The 15,297-nt window shown below is 41.4% G+C and overlaps 1 protein-coding gene across 6 annotated transcripts in view; it reads left to right on the top strand.

Moving 5' to 3' along the window:
- RERE (arginine-glutamic acid dipeptide repeats) overlaps positions 1-15,297 on the top strand; it is a 397,572-nt gene that overhangs the window by 265,187 nt on the left and 117,088 nt on the right. For all 6 annotated transcript variants that reach the window (XM_045858989.1, XM_045858987.1, XM_045858988.1 and 3 more), the window contains one exon: positions 13,439-13,487. In XM_045858989.1, coding sequence (XP_045714945.1) covers positions 13,439-13,487 — 49 coding nt within the window. The remainder of the gene's footprint in view (positions 1-13,438; positions 13,488-15,297) is intronic.

Here is a 15,297-nt window from a genome sequence, read left to right as displayed (position 1 = left end):
GCAGATCCATTTTTAGTTTTCTGAGGAAGTTCCATACTGTTTTCCATAGTGGTTGTACCAGTCTGCAGTCCCACCAACAGTGCACTAGGGACCCCTTTTCTCCACAACCTCTCCAACACTTGTTGTTTGTTGCTTTTTTATGATGGCCATTCTGACTGGTGTGAGGTGATATCTCATTGTGGTTTTAATTTGCATCTCTCTGATAGCTAGCGATATTGAACATTGTTTCATGTGTCTTTGGATCTTCTGTATGTCCTCCTTGGAGAAGTGCCTGTTCAGGTCCTTTGCCCATTTTTTAATTGGGTTACTTGTCTTCTTAGAGTGGAGTCGTGTAAGTTCTTTATATATTTTGGAGATTAAACCCTTGTCTGAGGTATCATTGGCAAATATGTTTTCCCATACAGTTGGTTCTCTTTTTATTTTGATACTGTTTTCTTTAGCTGTGCAAAAGCTTTTTATTTTGATGAGGTCCCATTTGTTTATTCTTTCTTTTATGTCCCTTGCTCTAGGAGACATGTCAGTAGAAAAGTTTCTGCGTGAAATATCTGAGATTTTCCTACCTACGTTCTCTTCTAGGACTTTAATGGTGTCACGGTTTATATTTAAGTCTTTTATCCACCTTGATCTCCTTTTCTCTTATGCTCTTTGGGTGTTTATATTTTTCTTTATACTTCCTGAATATTTTTTATAGAAGCTTTACTTCCATATTGTATAACATTCAGTATGTTCAGCATTCAGTGTTGTTCTTTTCTTACCACTTTCTCTTAATATTGTGTGTATGCTTGTGCTAATGTTTGTGTTACCACTGGGGGTGCTGCTGGATTCCGCCACCCCCCCCCCCGAAACCCCAGCAGTCTCACCACTAGAGCGAAAAAGAATAAGGTGATGGTTGAACTAAGTGACAATCAGATGTGCATTGTAGACCTACTTAGTCCAAAGTCCCTCTTTTTCTGGGGGCCCTCCATTTCTGTTCATTTTAAAGTTTGATTGCAATTTTCAGAAAGCCAATAACATTTCTGGTCAGGAGATCAATTTACTCTTCAAATACTGCTGCTTTATAAATTACTGGAGTCACAGTGGGATTTAAAAAATAAGTTTGTTTTCCAAAGGGGCAGATGTGTTTCTGTGTGCATGTGCAGCTTTCTGTTGGGCTGTGGGCCTTACTGCCGTTTCCTTCTGTGCAGCTGGCGATGACAGTAATCCCAGGAGGAGGCCGAGGTGGGGTGGAGTCGTAGGCCACAGGCAGATACACTGCGAGTTCCTGCATAGCAGTGGCAGGGCCAGACAAATGAGACTCGTCCCCCCACCCCAGCCAACTCTTTTGTAAAAATAGAGCATATATATATGTAAAATTCAAAAATATGTGTTGTTTATGGCTTCCAGTCACAGCATGCTATTAGTAGTTAAGTTTGGTGGACAGTCAGAAGTTATATGTGGATTTGCAACCGTGTGGGGATTGGAATTCCCAACCCTTGTGTTGTTCAAGGTCAACTGTGTATCTGCCACTTTACCTGACCAAGACTAATTTCACCATGTATAACTCTCCGGTTCTTTCTGATAGATAACCATAGCCACAAAGAAACTGGGGTGAGTAAAATTAATTACTACCCCATAATCTGGGTATGAGATTATAATGGAAGCCAATCTTAAACCAAATTCTGATGCACATAGACATTTACCAAACAAAACACTTCATACAACCTGCTCTTTAAGTTTGATAAGAGCCCCCAGCTCTCTGCCTTTTAAGGTGCTCTCACTATTTCCCTGCAAGAAAAGCCCTCATAAGGCAGATGTAACACCATTCCTGAGACTGAATTCTATAACGTGATAGACGACAAGCAAATGAGACATTTAGACAGTGGAGTAAAGTCATTGTAGTAGCACTTTGAAACTAGATTCTTTCTTACCAGTTGTTTAAAAAAATTTTTAACCATTTTTTCTGATATTAAATATTGTATAAGGGTCATATTTACTACATCTTATTGTCAGCATGGAAATTCTTCCTATTCCTCGGCTAATGCCTAAAATCTTAGCCTGGACTCTGAATTAACTATAGGGGATCTTGTGGAAGGAGAGCTGCTTCTGGGGCCTGGAATCCTCTGTAGTTAACTTAGTGGGACCCCTCAAAAGAGCACCTGTATCCCCCCAGCCTGGGTTTCTTCTGTTAAGCTGGACGGTTGGATTAGACAGCCTCTAAGAGACTTCCAGCAGAGAAAGTTTGGGATATTGGGACTCTAGATTTTGGAGGAGTTCCTGTATTTGCATTTGTGTATGACTTTGGAACATTAACTTGTTCAACTGTTCACTGATTCTCTTTTTTATTATTATTATTTTGAATGCATACTGAATTTCCTTCCTGCTGACACTTTTCTCAAACCTGTTTCAGATTAATTTTGCTTGGAGGGCTAGCCTTCTGTTACAGGTGACTTAATTTTGTAACAAAATGCTTAGTTTGCTATCTATGGCTAAACAGTAATTTAGTTAAAATATTGGAGTCCTTTATTCATTTAAAGTGTATTTAGTGAGTGCCAGTGGACTCTGAGATATAATGGGGAGCTAAAAACAGGCTTGGTTCCTACCTACATGGTGCTTTTGGTCTAAAGGGCAAGGCAGCCATTGAAAGAAATAATTATACAAAATAAACACAAAATCATAACTCCAATAAGAGCTGACAGAGAGATAGGTGGTGCTTTGGGAACTCCGAGAAGTTAGCTCTGTTCTTGCTCACTGCCAGTGCGCGAAGCTTATAATAGCAGTGACGGCTGTGTGACAGGGACTGCGCCTGCTCTCTCCGTACATCGGGTTGTATTTTTACAGCAACCTTGCAGGCTAGCAGTGTAGGACTTCATTTCGTACATGAGAAAACTGGGTCTCAGAGAGATTGAATTATGTCTTCTAGGTCATGCTTAGAGCTAGCAAAACCTTGTTACTGCAAGTTTCATCAAGGTTTCTCTGACTCCGAAGTCTATGTTCTTTTCCTGCACCTGAGCATCCATACTCAGGTGTGTCTAACAGCTCCTCCCTGCCAGTAGTAGGGTGCCACAGTCATGGGGCATTCTGGTAGGATGCACAAAACATGGTGATTTTATTCAAATTTAGGGAAAAGAATCTTCTACCTTAAAGTGAATGAGACTATGTTCTGGAATAGAATACAAAATTTGCATGAATTTTTAATGTACTATGTTAGACCCTAAAGGAATTTGTTCAGGACTCCTTTAGGAATATGTGTTCATGTTGGACAAGTCTGAGAAACCCTGTACACTGTTCCAGTCTTCCTTCACTTTCACTTCTGCCCACAACCCTTCCAAAAGGAAGTCATTCTGATAAATTGCCTTTTTATTTTCCTAAAATGTTGTGTATATTTTTCTGACCCACAGTCCATTCCTGTGGTCACTTTCGGAATAAGGTAGTAGAATTTCTAGTCTTCTTTTTGTTGATTTCATGTCAGTCTTCCCGCTTAACACTGTGGACAAAATAAGAATTACCTACTGTCTGAAACTTGCCATCTGAAGGACAGGTAAAGGAAGACTAAGACTGCGCAGTGACTCATTCACACGTGACACCAGCCACGGAGCAGGGGTCTCACTGGAGAATTACTAGGCCAGCCTTTTGGGGATGGGCCACAGTCCACACTGCTGTGATGGTCTGTGTTTGGGGTGGAGTCCAGGCCTGGGGTACGACGGGAAGTCTCACCAGCTCCTCTAGAAGGCCTTGGTTCTCCCCACAGGCTCCTGTCATTTCCCCTGGGCCCAATGTCCTTGTCCCTCTTCTCCCCCTCTAGACTCAAGTCCTGGTCTCAAGGAGTTACCATGCTCACCGAGAGGCATTTGGGTGCCTTGAGTGAACGTCCACAGACCCTCGCCTCCCTCACTCCACCCCCTCCATTGGGAGAAGAAGTGACTCTCAGGGCAGGCTCCCCCTTCCAGCCACACGCTCTTCTCGAGGAGCCTCCCCCTCCCGAATCTGGCCCGCCAGTCCTCTCAGCTCCTTTGCATAGATGCGGCTCCCTTTTTGATATTCAGTTGCAGGCTTCCTGCTCCTTTCTGTCCATTGCCTGTTTACTTCTTAGACTAAAATGTTTCCATGGAAACAGGTTACTTTTCAGAGGGAACATCTTGTCATTTTATTTAATCCACTGCAGCTGAAGAGGCCTGAAATATTAAGTTGTAGTTGCCATGGATACTGCTTTGTTACATTGGTTTCTTTTGTATCAGATTTCATATACAGTGAATTTCTTTTTATTTTTTTAATACTGAAAGAACAAACACAATGACTTACTTTTTTTTTTCTAATTTGGTTTCTGGGACTATTTTTTAATATTCTGAAGCAAAGATTTGTAGAATAAAGGGGGCTGAATCTCAGCTGTTCCGAAAACCATATATTATTTATATTAGCCATGCAGAGAAATTCCTCCTTGCTGGTGAGGATGTGACAATTTTTTTTTAAAGTATGATCCACAGTTAAGGATTTATCAAAACAGACGACCCAAACCAGAGCTCCTCTTTAGTAAACATGGAGGAAAAGAAATGTATTACTTGAGTTGATTCCTGAATTTCATTGCTCATTAACTGTGGCATTTTTTCTTTAAGTTACTTGTTCAGCTGTCTGCAGTATATTTTGGGGGGAGTCTATTTATCATTTAGTCAGTTTTTCTTGTGTCTGGCTTTCTTCCTTATCCCTAGTCTGTCTGTAATGATACGCTCAGCTAACCTCTTCTTTGACTTCTTAGGTGCACCCTTCTCTCACGTCCCCCAGTAGGTGTATTATATGTAACTGTAGTGCAGTAGCAAAACCTAGACATTGGCGTTAGTACAGTGTGTGTAGTTATGTGCCATTTTATCACAAGTGTAGCTTTGTGTAACCACCACCGTAATATATAGATGTAGTCCATCATCACAAAGATTCTCCTGCCCTCTCCCCATCCTTCACCATTCCTGCCACCTCATCACCACTAATCTTGTTCTCTCTCTCTAAAATTTTGCCATTGTCATAATGATGCACACATTGGCCTTTAACTTTGATGGGTTTTCTTTTTAACATGATTTTCAAACTTAAAAAAAAAACCTTCTGTTTGATTATTTTGTCTTGCTTTAGTGCTTGAAATGAACATAGAACTGCATTAGAGAAAATGATATGGTTTCTCATACTGGTTCTTTTTGTCTTTAATTAGCTGTACAGTTTTGGTTCAGTACCTTAACCGCTCTGCCCTGTGGGACTGTGACTAGCAGCTCTGACCTTGGAGTTAACTAAACTTGAGTTCAGATTCTGGTTTTTCATATATCAGCTGTATGATCTTTTTCTATTTCTTAACCTTACCTTAGGTTCCATTTTCTTACCTGGATAGGTGATAAATAGTAGCATCTACCTTACAAGGTCATCCTTAATATTAGATAAGAAAATATATGGAATTTGCCTAGCTTGAAATGCCTGGTATATTAGCAGATGTTTAATGTATATATTAGATTCTTTATTGTTTTTATGGGTACTACTGTTACTTTCTATAAAGTGGAGATACTGCCTCATAAGGAATAATGAGTTAATGTATACCTGACATAGAAAGCATTATTATTTTGCTTGTGTTTATCATATAACTATAAGATATCTGAATTTAAGATACTGTAGGTAAAAACCCTGAGGCAAGGATAAAGGTGTACATAGATGTATCCTGCATTATCCTGGGGTGTGACTTGCATCTCTGGTCTTTTAATTTCATATGTAGTATCCTTTATCTGGCCTTCCTCGGGTTTACACTGTCCTTGTTCTGGATTTTCCTTCCTTAAATAATGACCACCCTGGCTTCGCTCGTACCTACTGTTAATTAAGCAATGTTCTATATCAAGCAGAAACCTGTTTGCAGCTATGTCATTTAAACACAAGATAGAATGAGATCTGGATTTCTGTGAATGTCACTACTAATTCTTCCATTAATTTCAAGATATGAATTAAATGAATTAATATATAAAATGATATAATACTTTAGAGCACCTAGAACACATATAAAGTACTCAGTTGTTTGCTATCGTTGCTGCTAATTGAAGGATAACCCTTGAATCTTCTGGATTATGGGCCTTTTGAATTTTAGCTTACAGTGTTTTCTGAAGTTCAGAATATTTCATAAGCAGCACTTCTCAAAGCGTGGTTTGTGTACCCAATTATAAATTTTATCAAATCTCAACCCTTGAAGTTTGTCTTTGTAATGTTCTTTGTGAAGAAATGGGAAGTGACATAAAAGACTTCTCTTGCATTCCAAAGGGCATGTATGGTTTGTTTTAGAAGCTTTAACTAGCCACTCTTCACAGCACACCATTTTTATTTGGAAGAATAACTGTGGTTGTTCAGATTTGGGTGTCTGACAGACACTTTATTGAAAGTAGGGAAGTAAGCCCACCATTTCAAGGAAAACAACTGGTCATATTTGCCGATGCTACGATTTGAGCTTCAGAGAAAAAATGAGAATTTTGAAATAGTGTACCCACCACTTTGAGCTTGACAGCTTCTGTGTACCTACCAGCTTTCCGTATGAGATAGGTAGGATATTAATATATGTGATTTTTTAAAACTTATGTAATGAATTGTATCGATATTTGGAAGGTCTACAAAACTTAATGATATTTGGAAGAACTTCAAAACATTTAACCAGTGTATGACATTACAAAACCATATCTGTGTAGAAGATCCATTAAAAGGCCAAGACAGAGTAGTGGGTGTTAATGTAAAAGAGTCCAGAAGGTCTTTGATGAGGTTTTAGATTCACAGTGTGCAAAAACTTTTAAGAAACAATTACTTACTGAGTTTTGGTGTAGCATCAAAAAGGATATCTATAATTAGGCCTGGCTGGTGTAGCTCAGTGGATTGAGTACGGGCCTGTGAACCAAAGGACCTCCAGTTCGATTCCCAGTCAGGGCACATGCCTGGGTTTCAGGCCAGGTCCCCAGTAGGGGGCATGAATGAAGTAACCACACATTGATATTTCTCTCCCTCTCTTTCTCCCTCCCTTTCCCTTTCTCTAAAAATAAATAAGTAAAATCTTTTTTAAAATATCCATAATTATTGAAAAGGTATTAAAATATTCTTCCCTTTTCTAGTTACATATCTGTATGAGGCTAGATTTTCTCTTATACTTTAACCAGAACAACGTGTTGCAACAGACTGAACGTAGAAGCAGATAGGAGAATCCAGCTGTCTTCCATTAGAGAGTTGCAAAAATGTAAAATAGTGCCTTCATTTTCACTAAGTTTTTTTGTGTAAGTACCATCATATTTCATGCATGTTAATATATAGTTAGCTTATTGCAATAAATAAATAAGTAAATAAGGTTTTAAAATTTCTTGAAAACACAACTTGGGATGCTTAGTAATTTAAACAATGTAAAGGGATCTGAGACTAAAAAAAAGTTTGGGAATTGTTGTGTTACCGAAGAGGAAAATGTAGTGGTCAGAATACGGTTATGGAGTGTTTTCTACAGACTGTTGATATTGCATTTAAATAATTCCTGGTGATTTTTGTCAAGTCTTATACACCTTAGTATTCCAGAGACATTCATGCAGCCAAGGAATTTTTAATTTGTCCTGAATGCATAGTAATGCCAGACAGATACTGTATTAGATTGTGGGGGATACAGAAAATGAATTAAATCTGACTTCTGTACCCTACAACCTGGCAGTCCCAGAATGGGTGGTGAGCGGAAATGCCCACATCAGTCATAGCAGATTATTATCCTGTGACAGAGTGGTGCGAGCCACAAAAGGAGAATTCCGGAAGAAAGGGAGCCGTGAGGCAGCCGGGGAGGAACGTTGAATTTAATGTAGAGTTTGGGTGCTGTCAAAAAAGGGCAGGATGGTGATTGTTGTGTTGGGTTCAGGTGCAGCTGGATACTGCCAGTTTCCCATGAAACCTACGTCTTGTCTTTCATCTTTAGTTCATATTCTGACAGTTTTTCTGTTGGATGCAGCCAGTTCTCTTTAAAGGGTTGTGTTGCTATCTGCATCTTTGTATCTTGGACCTAAAAAGTATTTCTGCCATTTATCCTATGTTTGGGAGTTCCTGCATATGGCAGCCAATGCCAGTGTCTGCTTCCCTAGCTAGGACCCTAATCCTGCTCAAAAATAAATGTTGTATCTCTTCGTGTGAAATCCTGATATTTAAAAGTGCATATGACTGAGAAATGCTTTGCTGTAAAATATTATTTTTAATGTTTTTAAAAAGGTTCTTTGTTTTACCTTTATTTTGTACTTTTTACCTACTCATCTTATAGTAACCTTCATGGATATAAATATGAAAGAGAGAAACTGTTTCCAGTTTAGGCCCTTAAGATACCCCAACACACTTTTTTGTCTAACTGTATCATTATTAGCAGCATTAGTAGTTATTCGCCTCCATTTTTACATAAATAGGTAGTTCTATTCAATAAGGTATTTAGGGAGTTTTATTATTGTGACACATTTTTAAGCTAAATACTATATTGCCTTATTAAAATATTAAAACATTTTTAAAAGAAAATAAAAAAGAAATATATATTAAAATAAAATGAACCAGGAATGTTTGTCTTCAATTATGAAGGACTTAGCAGAGTATGGACAGTAGTAGGGAAATGCTTTCATATAACCAACCGCTTGAGAAGCTTGGCAAAATATAGACCTTCTAAAACAACTTGAGTGGAGCTGTGGGTACAGATTACTGGATGGGCTATGGCTGAAGCTTTCTGAGACATTACATTTTGGCTGAACTTACAAGTAGGCAGGCAAGCATTTGGAAAGTATTTAGAAATAAAGGAGAGAGCTTTTGGCAGCTGTTTTGCTCATAGCTAGTTACGAAACAAAGGGACATGTTAGAAGGGAAATTGGTAATACCGACTGCTTGTTTTTCTTAAAGCAGTACTGGTGATTAAAATAGCCGCCTGGCCTATTGGTTCTCCTACATACCTCTTAAAACAGCTTCTTGTAACTCCTGCAGAAACCAGCTAGAACAGCCTTATCTTCTAGCTCCTGTTTTTCAACATGCCATTCGCCTACTGAAGAGGTGAAGAGCCTTATGTTTTAAAGTAGGCACTTCATGCTAGCTTCCTCCCTCCTCTCAGCCCGCAGCCCCTGCAGCGCCTCACTCCCACTTGGGGCGTCTCCTGTTGAGCTTGTTTTCTCCTTCAGAGGTCTCTTTGGAACTTAACCATTTCATGGACTTCTCCTGAAGCCTGCCAAATTGACCAGAGCCCACTCCTCTGATCAGTTTTGTACTCTGTTTCTCCTGAAATGTTTTGTGCTCATGAATACAGTGATTGGACCTGTTCTGGTGTTGTGGGGATGGATGCTACCTCCCCTGGTAGATCGGTTATAAACTCGTAAGTACTGGACATATATCTTTTCTATTTGTTACTCGTCTCTGCTTTGTCAAATCTATTGGCACCCTTTGCCAAGAATCTTCATGAGAAAAATTCTTGGCTTCAAAGAAGGAATACTGGACCCAAGGCCTTGGAAAGAAAAATAGTTTTCAAAATTCATTTTAATAACTTCAGACATAATGGTGGGAGTATTAGGTCCCTGGGAGAAAAATCAAGAGACAGGGCTTCCTCTCTGGTCCTTTGCCATTTTATAATGAACGCTCTTCAGCTCAGTCCAAGACAACAAGCTCTCACTGAGCAGTTCTCACTGTGCGGAAGTCTTCTCCTCGGCACTAGTGACAACTCACTGGTGACTGTGAACAGAAAGAGACTTGTCAGGGGGCACAAGAAGAATTCCCTACTATCACAGGCCGGCAGCTGGGAACTGTGAGCTCCGGGAGGGCAGGACCTGTATTTCTTAGTACTCCACTGTACCTCCAATAAGTGCCCTGTGCAAAGCCTGGGACAAAATAGATATTTGGGGAATGAATGTCTCATTGAAGGAGTCAAAAGGGGAAGGACCACCATACTTTTGTGGGTGTGTGGAGTGAAATGGGGAGAACATCAAGAAAGGCTTCTTGGCAATAGTGGCTTTTTTTTTGTTTTGTTTTGTTTAGGCTCATACATACATTTTTAAAATATATTTTATTGATTATGCTATTACAGTTGTCCCATTTCCCTCCTTCACTCCCTTCCACTTTGTACACCCTCTCCCACCCACATTCCTCCCCTTTAGTTCATGTCCATGTGTCATAAGTTCTTCAGCTTCTACATTTCCCATACTATCCTTACTCTCCCCCTGTCTATTTTCTACCTACCATATATGCTGCTTATTCTCTGTACCTTTTCCCCCTCTCTCCTCCTCCCACTTCTCTGTTGCTAACCTTCCATGTGATTTCCATTTCTGTGGTTCCTTTCCTGTTCTAGTTGTTTGCTTAGTTTGTTTTTGGTTTTGTTTTAGGTGTGGTTATTAATAATTGTGAGTTTGCTGTCATTTTACTATACATGTTTTTTTATCTTCTTTTTCTTAGATAAGTCCCTTTAACATTTCATAAAATAAGGGCTTGGTGATGATGAACTCCTTTAACTCCTTATCTGAGAAGCACTGTATCTGCCCTTCCATTCTAAATGATAGCTTTGCTGGATAGAGCCATCTTGGATGTAGGTCCTTGCCTTTCATGACTTGGAATACTTCTTTCCAGCCCCTTTTTGCCTGCAAGGTCTCTTTTGAGAAATCAGCTGACAGTCTTATGGGCACTCCTTTGTAGGTAACTGTCTCCTTATCTCTTGCTGCCTCTAGGATTCTATCCTTCATTTTTACCTTGGGTAATGTAATTATGATGTGCCTTGGTGTGTTCCTCCTTGGGTCCAACTTCTTTGGGACTCTCTGAGCTTCCTGGACTTCCTGGAACTCTATTTCCTTTGCCAGATTGGGGAAGTTCTCCTTTATTATTTGTTCAAATGACTTTTCCACTTGTTGCTCTTCCTCTTCTCCTTCTGGTACCCCTAAAATTCAGATGTTGGAACGTTCAAAGACGTCCTGGAGGTTCCTAAGCTTCTCCTCAATTTTTTTGAATTCTTATTTCTCCATTCTTTTCTGTTTCGTTGTTTCTTCCTTCTGGTCCACTCTATTGATTTGAGTCCCAGTTTCCTTCTCATCACTATTGGTTCCCTGTGCATTTTCCTTCATTTCACTTAGTGTAGCCTTCATTTTTTCATCTAATTTGTGACCAAATTCAACCAATTCTGTGAGAATCCTGGTCACCAGTGCTTTGAACTGTGCATCTGATAGGTTGGCTGTCTCTTGGTCGCTTAAAAGTATTGGCTTTATGGCTTTGATTTGTACTTCTGTTTGAACTTTTTTTGTGTGTGGGGGAGGGGTCTGGTTGTGCCTGTTACATAGTGAGGAGCAGAGCCTTAGGTGTTCTCTGGGGCGGGGCAACCCAGTCGCTGGGTTGTGACGTTCTATGTGGGGGCGGGGTCCGAGAGGAAACAATGGCACTTGCTCTTCTCTCCTTTGTATTTCAGTCCCTTCCGCCGCCTCCCCCAAGCCAACTGGGCCTTTCTGGTGCTGATTCCCGTGTGGGTGAGCTTGTGTATGCTCTAGGACCCTGTGGGTCTCTCCAACGCACTCTCCTGTGAGGCTGGGAGTCTCTCCCTGCGCCTCAACCCCAGAGGTGTTTTCAGTCAGTGTCCCAGGATTCTGTTTCCCCACGCTGGGACCCTGGGTTGCACGGTCCGTCTCACTGCCCAATTTCGCCTGGTTTATCTGCACGTGAATGTGGCCTGGCAGCCAGCCGCCCTGCGCGCAGTGCCTCGCTTCACAGTCACTGCCTTGCTGGGTCCGCCAGCCGCCCACTACGGTCTTGCGCTCAGGATGCCTTACGTGCTCAGGATGTGATAGGTGCCGCCACTTTTTGTGCCGCAACCCCTCTCCACCCAACTCCGCCCCTCCTACAGGTCTAGATGAATGTGTATATTTTAACTCCTTGGTTGTCCGACTTCCATACAGTTCAGTTTTCTATCAGATCTGGTTATCTTGTTTCTAGATTGTTGCTGACCTTGTTTTGGTTGTGCGAGGAGGCACAGTGTGTCTACCTACACCTCCATCTTGGCCAGAAGTCTCACAATAGTGACTTTTAAAAGGAACCAGACTGTTAGGACTTGGAGCCAGGGAGGGTGGGCTGTGCAAGTGCAGGAAGAATGACAAAGACTGCTTCTCTCTGGGTTCTGGCCTAGTTTGCAGTAGCATGGCTAAGCGCACCAAGAAGGCCTGAATTGTCGGTAAATAGGGGACCTGTTATGGTGCTTCTTTCAAGGAAATGGTGAAGAAAATTGAAATCAGCCAACATGCCAAGTTTACTTGCCCATTTTGTGGCAAAACCAGGGTGAAGGAGAAACCAAGGTGCAGAGATGAACTGTGGGGATCTAGCACTGGGGTTCCTGCATGAAACAGCGGCCAGTGGCGCCTGGACCTACGGCACCACCTTTGCCGTTGCCCTTCTGTCTGCCATCTGTAGACAAGGGACTGAGGGACCAGCAGAAGCTCCACAATCTGAAGCATTGATAGCTTTAATAAATGAGTTAATTTATGTAACAAAAAGGTGAAAAAGAAAGGCATAGACCAGAATGAGAGGAGCCCTTTCACCTCTAAGCCCTGCTGGGCTCATTTCCTCACGTCTTTTTCATCTCCGCTCAAGTTTCACTTTATTAATAAGACCTTTTGTCACTGTCCTGTGTAAAGAGCTGTAACAATATTTCATCATTTGCCATCTATTTTAATTCCTTGGCCCTCATCATCATCTGACTTGTTGGTTCTTTTTTTTTTCTTTTTTAAGATTTTATGTATTTACTTTTTTAGAGATAGGAGAAGGGAGGGAGGAAGAAAGGGAAAGAAACATCAGTCTGTGGTTGCCTCTTATGCAACCTGGAGTGCCAACTGGGGACCTGGCCTGCAACCCAGGCTTGTGCCCTGACTGGGAATCGAACCAGTGACCCTTTGGTTCACCGGCCGGCATTCAATCCACTGAGCCACACTAGCCATGGCTGGTTCTTTTTTCCTTATGTGAATTAGAATACAAATTCTAAGAAGGCAAGGATGTCGTTGTGTTCATTGCTTTATCCCTAACACCTAAGAAAACTTCTGGCTTATAGTAGATACTTAATAAATATTTGTTGGATAAATGAATGAGTGACTGACCCAGTGTGTGTGCTAGGAACCATAAATTATCTTGTGTATATTTCAATAGGATTTATTGTAGGGCACCTTAGAGTGTTTTGAAAAGAAGCCTCTATTGGGATTACAGCGTAGGCACATGCCTCTCCCTCGGCCGTGGAGCATGGTGAAGGTCCTCACGGCAGGAAGCTGCAGTGACAGGGTTTTAGGAGGGAAAGGTGTAGAGAGATGTGCAGTCTGGGCACTTACATCGGGAGAAGAGCATCGGAAATAGTGGATTCTTCCTGAGTTACCCCTCTTTTACTCGAAGTGAATTACTTTCCTTGAAAAAATATGTGAATGTTTATGTCATAACTATTTCCTAACCAACTCTGCTCTGTTCCTGACAGGAGGCTGAACAGTACCCAGGGGGAAATTCGTGTCGGTCCTAGCCATCAGGTAAAGTGCATTTTAGTAGCTTCTTTGATAAGGGGCTTTGTTTAAGATTTTACTTTTTATTTTTAGAGAGAGGGGAAGGGAGGAACAGAGGGAGAGACACATCAATGTGTGGTTGCCTCTCACGCACCCCCAACTGGGGACCTGTCCCGCGACCCAGGCATGTGCCCTGATTGGGAATGAAACCCTTTAGTGCGCAGGACAGTGCTCAGTCCACTGAGCCACACCAGCCAGGCTTTAATAAGTTTTTATTTCTTATTATTCTGCTGGCCTTTTTATTCTGTCGACTAGCAACTTAGAACTGTTGTTATTGCTACAGGATTTTTTTTATAAATGGAGAGTTTTTTCCAGATTATCTCATACTTATATTTTTTATTTATGGTAAAATATACATAATGTAAAAGTTATCATTCTTATCATTTTGAAGTGTCCAATTAAGTGGCATTAAGTACATTCATATTGTGCAGTCACCCCCACCACCAACTTCCAGACCTTTTTCACCTTCCCAAACTGAAACTGCATTGAACACGAACTCCCCATTCTTACGCCCCTCAGCCCCTCAGCCCCTGGCATCCACAATACTACTTCCTGTCCATGTAGATGTTCCTACTCTAGACACCTCACATCAGTGGAGTCACACAGTACTGGTCCTTTGTGTCTGGCTTATTTTACTTCGCATATGGTCTTCAGGGTACATCCATGTTATAGCAGTTGTTGGAATTTAACCCCTCTCTGAGGCCGAATAGTCCGCCCATTGTACGTGTATGTCATGTTTGGTTTATCCATTCACCCTCCAGTGAACATTTGGTTACCGTACTTTGACTTTAACTTCATGAAAACTCTCTTTTCTTCAGACAAGTCGAGAAGGTTCAGATCCGTGGCAGTCAGAGCTTGCATTGGGACCTGTGCCCTCTGTTTCGTTCAGGTTACCAAGACTCTGGGCCATGTTGGTCGTCTCTCGCTGTGGTCTGTCAGCTAGGGTGCTGTGATGGGCAGGAGCAGAAGACTCTGGCTGCACTTGGCTATTTGTGGTCCCAGATGCCGTCACACGCTGGTCAGACAGGACCGGGCTCTGTCTGCTTCTCCTGGTGCTCGGCTGCCCCTCCAGCTGGCTTCCTCCTCGGGCTGGCAGCTGACTTGCACTGGTTCTGAGATGCACTGCTTTCTTTCGTGTTTTATCATCTCTGATGGACTTCACTGTACATCCTGTGGTGTGATTATAATTTAATGGGCAGCATTTCTCCTTTCTGAAATGCACATAAAATAATAGTGGATCTTCCCGTGAGTGAAATACAGTGAATGTTGAGAAGAGGAAGCGAGGAAAGTTCTTCCAGAAGGTCTCCCTTAGTCCTCACGTCTCACTGACGTGGATCGGGTCATGTGTCCATTTCTAACCGTGAGGAAAATGGGTTTCAGGTGATTGGCATGGACTGTCATTTGAGTTTCAGTGGATGTTGGGGAGTCAGCCACTGTGGGCAGCATATATGGAGATGTGAGATACAGGCAACTCCTTAAAGGTATAGTAGTCTACCTAGCAGTCATTTTTCTGTCTAGTTTTGAGTTTTTCTTACATGTTATTCATATTTTTAAAAATCTGTATTAAGTCTGTAATGAAAAAGAAATTAAGAAGTAAAAGGATATTAAAACCAACACAGAAGCCATGAGGGGCATCTAATTACTAGAAGAGACTTCTCATCCCAGAACTAGGGTTATAACGGAGACAGACAGACAGAAGCTGCAAGAGGACAGCCCCTTTAATGTCTGCCCTTTTCAAGTACACTAAGTCCTCATTTAATTTGTTGATCGGTTCTGT

This window comes from Phyllostomus hastatus, unplaced genomic scaffold (genome assembly GCF_019186645.2).
Source record: "Phyllostomus hastatus isolate PE091 unplaced genomic scaffold, TTU_PhHast_1.1 phas_scaffold_182, whole genome shotgun sequence".
NCBI lineage: Eukaryota > Metazoa > Chordata > Mammalia > Chiroptera > Phyllostomidae > Phyllostomus > Phyllostomus hastatus.
The sequence above is the reverse complement of the archived record's forward strand: the minus strand, read 5'-3'. Positions and strand labels throughout refer to the sequence as shown.